General features: G+C 38.5%; 1 protein-coding gene across 1 annotated transcript; it reads left to right on the top strand.

Annotated features, from left to right (window-relative positions):
- The first annotated feature begins 452 nt into the window (after nucleotides 1-452).
- Nucleotides 453-4,289, top strand: LOC121395219 (ly6/PLAUR domain-containing protein 2-like). The gene is made up of 3 exons (XM_041568264.1): nucleotides 453-625; nucleotides 3,441-3,560; nucleotides 3,794-4,289. Exons 1-3 carry the CDS (start codon nucleotides 574-576, stop codon nucleotides 3,994-3,996), a joined length of 375 nt encoding a protein of 124 aa, XP_041424198.1. The 5' UTR covers nucleotides 453-573; the 3' UTR covers nucleotides 3,997-4,289.
- Nucleotides 4,290-8,588: the final 4,299 nt, after the last annotated feature.

Below are 8,588 nucleotides of genomic sequence, written 5' to 3'. Positions count from 1 at the left end.
TTTAAAAGGGGGAGTGGCCAACAGACTTCCATTATTGGCCCTCCTCCACATAGGCCAGTAAAATGTTGGCCCTCGGTACCACAGAACTTGGACAGCACTGATCTAAGATAAGGCTCAGGGAGTCCAGTTCCCAAAACTTGCCAGAATTCCCTGTTATAAGAAAAGTATTTGGACTGGAGTCCCAGGTGGATTTCTGTAAGAACATAACACGGCACCGTATTTTGCTGTTACTGGAATTGTGGCACCCATCAGATTTGTATCTCTGCCCATTCTTACCCCAAGGCTTCTCTGGATAATACTTTGCCCTGGTTATTGGTACCAGTCGGTGGGCAGCAGCAGAAGAGACATCCAGTTACTGTGAGAGAGAGAGAGAGATACAGGTATGTGCCCTATACACAGATCAAGTCGTTTTATAGGCAGTTGAACATTTACTGAGGGAGTGGAAGTCAGGAATGTATCAGGTAGATGTTCATGACACTGATCACTGCATTCAACACAATCCACACTGATCTCTGCACCCATAGACAAAGCTCTCCCTGATCTCTGCACCCCCACACCCCAAAACCACAGCCAATGGCAACTCTGAACATTGCTCTTGTGGTGGGCGCTCTCTGCATGGGCACAGGTAAGAATGGGGCATTTATATGTTCAACATCTGCTGGATACAACATATTTTCTGCAAGTAATTAATGTATTAGTCAACTCCTCAACCTAACCCTCCAGCTTCAACCAACACACACTCCTGATGTGAGTCGCTGGCTGATTTCCTCTGCTTTGATTGGATGATTCCACTATGTCTTTTTAGAGTACAACAGAAAAACCAAAGAATTATGTAGACAGTTCTCTTTTAAAGGGGTTGTTCACCTTTGAGATAACTTTTAGTATAACGTAGAGAGGGATATTCTGAGACAATTTGCTATTGGTTTTTATTTTTTATTATTTAAGGTTTTTGACTTATTTAGCTTTTTATTCAGCAGCTCTCCAGTTTGCATTATAAACAGGTCCAAATGACCTTAGCAATAATACATTGATTTAAATAAGGGACTGGAATATGAATAGGAAAAGCCTTACGAGAAAGATGAGAAATGAAAATTAGATAATAACAATACATTTGTAGCCTTACAGAGCATTTGTTTATTTAGCTGGGGTCAGCGACACCCCTTGGAAAGAGTCAGAAGAAAAAGGCAAATAATTACAAAACTATAAAAAAAAAAATATTGAAAACCAATGGAAAAGTTGCTTAGAATTGGCCATTCTATAACACACTGAAAGTATACTTAAAGTGGAACCACCCTTTTAAGGGAAACCCTTTCTCTTGCCTTAAGGATGCTAAATATAAGGGATGCACCGGTTCGGGATTTGGGCAGGATTCGGCCTTTTTCAGCAGGATTCGGATTCGGCCGAATTCTTCTGCCCGGCCGATATGTATTTACATATGCAAATTAGGGGCGGGGAGTGAAATCGTATGACTTTTTGTCACAAAACAAGGAAGTAAAAAATGTTTTCCCCTTTCCACCCCTAATTTGCATATGAATATTCGGATTCAGTTCGGCCGAATCTTTTGTGAAGGTTTCAGGGGTTCAGCCGACTCCAAAATAGTGAATTTGGTACATCTCTACTAGATAGATAGAGATATTTATATATGTGTGGGGGGAGTAACTTTTATTGAAAGTACAGACTAGAACAATGGTTTTTAGATTCAGCTCACCTTTAATGGTCAATTCTCAGCAACTCTTAAATTGATCTTCATTATTTATTTTATATACTTTTTAAATTATTCATATACCGTACCATTTTTCTTATTGATAGTTTTTTTTAATTATTTGCCTTCTTCTTCTTCTTCTGTATATATATATATATATATATATATAACAAACAAGGGAAAGTTGTGCTCACCACTAGTTTTTAAAACCATTAGGCGGGGGTGCAATGAGGCTGTGACCACAAAATACATATAGTCAAACACAAGAGTCCTCTGCACTCAACCCATTATCAATATATTTAAGACAGAGACATTTTGTGCTACTGCTACTGAAAAATGCCTTACCCTTTAAACAAAACAGGGATATGTATAATGAAACCATAGAATTCTTAATGAATCAGATGAAAATTGAGCATAGGACTGGCCAGATATGGGATGACTTTGACGTAGTTGTTCAGCTTAAATATATTGCAATATATGGACAAACAATCCCTGTGTTGTTTAAAGGGTAAGGCATTTTTCAGTAGCAGTAGCACAAAATGTCTCTGTCTTAAATATATTGATAATGGGTTGAGTGCAGAGGACTCTTGTATTTGTCTATATATATATATATATGTATAAGATAATCAGGAAGCCGGCACAGCACGTCAAAAAGTCATCGCTGCCTGGGTGCAATATGCCCAAAAATTAAGTAGAGAAGTGAAGAAGCTCGCACTCACAGGACTTATCAAAATCAAAAATGGTGTTTATTTCAATATAAGTAACTAACGTTTCGGCTTGCACTCAAGCCTTTCTCAAAGTGAAACGTTAGTTACTTATATTGAAATAAACACCATTTTTGATTTTGATAAGTCCTGTGAGTGCGAGCTTCTTCTCTCTCTCTCTCTCTCTCTCTCTCTCTCTCTCTCTCTCTCTCTCTCTCTCTCTCTCTCTCTCTCTCTCTCTCTCTCTCTCTCTATATATATAAACAAAGGCTCTGCAAGACTACACATTTAGGGGGGTTATTTATAAAAATCCGAAATTTTCATATTTTTTAAAATAAAAAAGTCTGACCAAACTAGAATCTACTAGAACAATTTCACCCTATTTAGTATTTAAAAAGCACAAATGAATCAGAAAAAAAATTGTCAGAAAAATCGTATTGTACGATTTTTTTCGGGTTTTTGCCAGAAAAATCTGATTTTTGGGCTAAACCCAGCACAGACCACAATAAATTACAATTAGGATCGGGACCTCTCTCGTTGACTTCTATACAACTTCAGCAAGTCTGAGATGGCGGATTTTGGGATTCTGACTTTGGATATAATAAATCTCGTAAAATTCAAGTTGTTTTTTTTCAGCAAAAAATTTGAATTTTATAGTAACAAATACTCCAAATTTTTACATTTTTAGCATTCAGACTTAAATAAATAACCCCCTTATTGCTACTGCTACTTTTTATTATTTATCTTTCTATTTAGCTCTATAGAAAGATAAATCTTATTCAGATCCATGCATGGTTACTATGGTAATTTGGACCCTAGCAACCAGATGGCTGAAATTACAAACTGGAGAGCTGCTGAATAAAAAGCTAAATAACTCAAAACTCACAAATAATAAAAAATGAAAACCAATTACAAATTGTCTCAGAATATCCCTCTCTACATCCTACTGACAGTTAATTTAAAGGGGAACAACTCGTTTATCGAGTGTGTGATGATCCCTATCTCTCGTGTCTCATGTTGTGTTTATGTTGCAGCTCTTTCCCTGCAGTGCTACATGTGTTTAACCCCCGGCACCAACAGCAACTGCCCCATTAAAACCAACTGTGAGGCAAAAGAAACTTTCTGCAAAACTCTTCTCAGTACGAATTCTACCGGTAGGTTTCCAGTCCATGAAAAATACACTTTTTATTCAACTTGCGCCCAACCAAACTCAATGGGTTCAACCGTAGCCAATAGGAGCCTGTCTGATTGACAGTAATTGACAGTTTGAATTATTATCATTAATAATAATAATAATACTGCTAATATTCTATCATGGGTTTCTAGTGATATTCAGAAAGGATAACAAATACAAGTGGATCTAATAGAGAGATATTGGACTTTGCAGGTCACGAGTCGGAGTATAAATCCTGTGCTGTTAACTGCAAAGAGGGTCCTGTTTTCTCTTCTTCCATTGGATCGTTGGACATTTCCTGCTGCAGAACTGACCTGTGTAACATCAGCGGGGCCCCTGGTGGGACGTGTAGTTCTGCTCTGCTGTCTCTGGCCTTGGCTTTAATTTCTCTTTACCTGAGAAATATATCGCTGTGATGTTGTGGGGCCGCACCCAGCGCTGATCATTCTGACTCTATACAGCTGCCTTTATACAGATACACTGAATGATCCATAGAGTTACACTGTCCCACTGATTGTATAGAAATAGAAAGGATCACTGGGGATCTTCTCTCTAGAGTCCCCACATTAGTGACCTGCTCTTTCTGTCCCTCCTGCTCATAATAAACTACATTGGGGGAAGGATTTGCTCAGATTCCAGTACAGGTATGGGACCTGTTATCCAGAATGCTGGGGCATGGGGTTTTCCAGATAATAGATCTTTCTATAATTTGGACTTCACACCTTCAATTTTGAAATCTGACATGGGACTAGACATATTGTCAATTTCCCAGCTGCCCCAAGTCATGTGACTTGTGCTCTGATAAACTTCAATCACTCTTTACTGCTGTACTGCAAATTGGACTGATATCACCCCCTCCCTCCCCCCCCAGCAGCCTAACAACAGAACAATGGGAAGGTAACCAGATAGCAGCTCCCTAACACAAGATAACAGCTGCCTGGTAGATCTAAGAACAACACTCAATAGTAAAATCCAGGTCCCACTGAGACACATTCAGTTACATTGAGAAGGAAAAACAACAGCCTGCCAGAAAGCATTTCTCTCCTAAAGTGCAGGCAGAAGTCACATGACATGGGGCAGCTGGGAAACTGACAAAATGTCTAACCCCATGTCAGATTTTAAAATTTAATATAAAAAAATCTGTTTGCTCTTTTGAGAAATGGATTTCAGTGCAGAATTCTACTGGAGCAGCACTATTAACTGATTCCTTTTGGCATTTTTTTTTCCCCGTGACAGTATCCCTTTAAGTCTACTAGAAAATCATATAAAAATGAAATAAATCCAATAGGCTGGTTTTGCCTCCAATAAGGATTAATTATAACTTAGTTGGGATCAAGTACAAGTGACTGTTTTATCATTACACAGAAAAAAGAAATCATTATTAAAAATTTGGATTATTTGATTATAATGAGAAATTGCCTTTCTGTAATTGGGTGCTTTCTGGATAACAGGTTTCCGCATAACAAAACAGATCAGTGATATTGTAAGACTAAGCCCTGTGTTACAGCTGTCTGTTTTAAGAATGTTCTGGAACATCCCTTTTAATGCAAATCTGATATGGAAGTAGTATAACTGCAAGAAAGTGCACATTAGAAAAAATACTATATAGTGTAGTAAGTTAACACAGATTGAGTATATGCCAAAATAAATGTGAAAGGGACCAATAAAATCCACTGAAAGTGACTGGTGTAGATGTGTGATCTCTTCTTTAACTCAAGCCCAATGAGACATATAGATCAGGATTAAAGGATAAGTAAACCTTTAAAATAAGTGAATGTAAAACTGATGAGGGGGCTATTCTAAGCACTTTTGCAATGTACATTCATTATTTATTTTGTTTTTATTCCAAGATATTAAGGGATACATGTACTGTTAATATGAATGAATTTTGTTACAACAGCGCCACCTGCTGGTCAGTTTCCCACCAGTCTGACCAGCAAGTAGTCAAGGAAGTTGTCAGGAGAAAGAAAGAGGCTGATGTTCTTCTGCTTAGGAAAGATGTGAGAAAGGTTTCTAATTTTATTCCTAATAAAAAAAAAATATGATTACCTACTTAAAAAAATTGGGTTTTCCGACGATTACTAGCGAAAAAAAAGACAGGATTGATTAAAAATGTTCCAATAGAATCAGAGCTTCTCCCATTGACTTTAATAGGACCCCGACAAGTTTTACCCAGTGAATATAATCGAATTTCAAAAAAATCATGTTTTTCCTGTACTTCTTAAAAACTCTAAAAATTTGAGTTTCATCAAGTGAAAAAAAACCTTGAAAACCTTTAATACAAAAATTCGCCAAATAAATGTTGTGGATGTGCTATATAAGTCAGCGGGAAGTGCTCTCATCCTATTAGACCATTTTAATCCAATCAGAATTTTTAGAGGTTTTAGAGCTAATTGTATTTTTTGGCATATTGTTGACCCTTTTTTTTTTCATTTGTAGTTTTTAAATTCAGATCTATTAATAAATTTTTAGAGTTTGCAAGTTAAGTTGTGGTCTCAGAAATCTCAAATCTTTAGAGCTTTTAAGAGATAGAAAAAAACACCGATTTTTAGAGATTCGTGGAAAAACTAGAAATTTGATTGTTATTAAATCAGCCCCATAATATGGACATAAAAACAATGTAGACATTTAACAGGCAAATGTATCCTTTATAAGGAGACAAACTGCCACTAAAATCAAATCAAAATCAAATTCACCATTTTCCATATTTAAAGGGGTTGTTCACCTTCAAGCAACTAGTTGGTTTCAGTTAGATCACCAGAAATAAAGACCTTTTCCAATTACTTTCTATGTTCTATATGTGGCTGTTTTTCTAATATTCAACTGTAAAGTTTTTCACTTTCTAAAGCAGCTCTGGGAGGGGGGTCGCCGACCCTGTAAACTGTTCTAAACTGATACATTTAGTTGATCCATTTCTTATGTTTGTCCCTGCTGAGCAGAATCTCTGAGTTTCATTACAGGCAGCTGTTAGACTTGATACAATAGTTACTGATATTCCAGAGATGCTGCTGAGACATAAGGAAATACGAGTGGATCCTGGTGGTATTTAAAGAGGGACTAAAATCTCCCAATAAAAAATTCAGTCTTTATTTGTTCTGCTTAAAAAAGGTTTTGCGTTGAGGGCACAAAGTGTGCAGTTCCGGTAACTCTTATGTAGAAATAATGCACCAGCGCCATCTTGTGGCTACATTAAAAAACATCAAATTAAATAAAACCCAGTAAATAAAATACACAAGCTGAAGCTGCTAAAAATCAAAATACGAAAATACTCCAACTAAAACCTGTCAAAATCAATTCAAGGGCAGATGTTCCCTTTAACAATCAGAACATGTTTTTGTCTCCGCGATTCTCCATAGTTTCAGCTTGTTTGACGCTGGTCTTTGTTCTAGATCCAATAAATTCCGGTTGTCGAGGTGACAAATTCAATAAAGTTTACCGATTCGAGCGTTGAATCAAAAAACGTTGCATGATTCAAATTTTGTTGTGAATTTTTCCCGCTCTGAAATTTTCGATCAGATTTATTAGTAAATTCAGGGGATTTGGGAGTTTGGGCGAATTATTATTATAGTGAAGAAAGAGTAATGTTTTAGTAAATACCCCGCAGACAGTCCATCTAAAATAAGCCTATAAATTTAAGAAGAGCCTCAAGTAATTCCGACCATTAGACATATATATATATATATAACATATCCAAAGTATTATTAAAGGGGAGCCTCGAATGGATTTAACCATTAATATGCACTCTCTGATGTTCATTTTGTAATAGGGTTAAATATTTACATAGTTACCTAGTTACATAGCTAAACCTTGGGTCGAAACCCCTCCAAATGAAAACCCAGGTGTGCTTACTATAGTTGTTGGTTCTGTGTTGGGGTTGATATGGTTTGTGCCAGGCCTGGGAGGTCTGTTCAGAACAATATCCTTTATTTCTTTTGCTAGAAGGCTCACTCCTTGTTTGTTCAGGTGTTTCTCATCATACAGGTGATGGGGAGTTATGGGTAAGATACAAATTGCTACGCTCTATCCGGAGGCGTGTCTACGTTGTTAGCACAGCCTGTTTTTGGTCGGCTCCTGACTCGCATGTTTTGGGTGAGTGCTCTCCAATTGTGCCTTCATGGGGAGTTATGGGGGAATGTTGAGCCAGCTGTGTGTTTGCTATGGAGCTGATTTTGTCTACCAGTCAGGGGCGCGCCGCCAATGAGGCGAGCTGAGACGCTCGCCTCAGGCGGCAACGCCGAAGCGGTTTCCAGGGGCGGCAAAAAGCCGCTCCTGCACCTTTAAGAGTTGAATTTCCGGTTTTTAAACCGGAAATTCGGCTTTACTAATGCGAGAGAGCGCAATTGCGCTCTCCGCATTAGTGTTCCTGCCTCCCCTCCCGACAAGTAAGTCGGCGAGGGGGAGCGGCATTGCAGGAGCCGCCTCAGGCGGCGCTTAGGTCCGAATCGGCGCTGCTACCAGTTCTGCATTGATATTCTGTATAATGTGATGGGGTATATCCCTCCTTGGGAGTAGGGAGGACAGTATTATCATGGAGCGGGGGAATCGTTTCTGTGCAGTCTCTGTGAGCTGGAATAATTTGACTACAATGTCGTCTTCTTTATTGTTAATATTGTTTGTGCCTGTGTGTAGTACAATGTGTGTGGGCTCAGAAGAAAATGTTTTTTGAATGATTTCTGATGCTTTCTCAGTGGTTTTGCAGTGAATTTTAGTGACTTGCTTTCCTGTAGAAACGTCTTGTGTTGATGTACTTTCCATTAGAGTCCATTAACCCTTTGCCTGCCAAGCACGTACACCGTACGTTCTGGCAGGCAAGGGCTTTAACTGCCAAGCACGTACATTGTACGTGCTTGCAGTTTTACATGCTGTACTCTGCATCAGCGGCTTTAGCCGCCTCTGCAGAGGTTTAGCAGCATTGACAGCCCCCTGGGCAACGAGGCTGGGGGGCTGTCATGTCGGTCCTGCGACTGGATTGTCGCAGGGCCGACCTAAAAGAGGCAGACACAGCAAA

The sequence above is a fragment of the Xenopus laevis genome, chromosome 6S (genome assembly GCF_017654675.1).
Source record: "Xenopus laevis strain J_2021 chromosome 6S, Xenopus_laevis_v10.1, whole genome shotgun sequence".
Lineage (NCBI taxonomy): Eukaryota > Metazoa > Chordata > Amphibia > Anura > Pipidae > Xenopus > Xenopus laevis.
This window is presented reverse-complemented; position numbering and strand designations above follow the sequence as displayed.

What these genes read in the sequence shown, in the direction of transcription:
- LOC121395219 (XM_041568264.1), top strand. Translation starts at nt 574, where the DNA reads ATGGCAACTCTGAACATTGCTCTTGTGGTGGGCGCTCTCTGCATGGGC. An exon ending in CGCTCTCTGCATGGGCACAG is followed by an intron (nt 626 to 3,440) that starts GTAAGAATGGGG and finishes TTTATGTTGCAG; the next exon opens with CTCTTTCCCTGCAGTGCTAC. An exon ending in TCTCAGTACGAATTCTACCG is followed by an intron (nt 3,561 to 3,793) that starts GTAGGTTTCCAG and finishes TGGACTTTGCAG; the next exon opens with GTCACGAGTCGGAGTATAAA.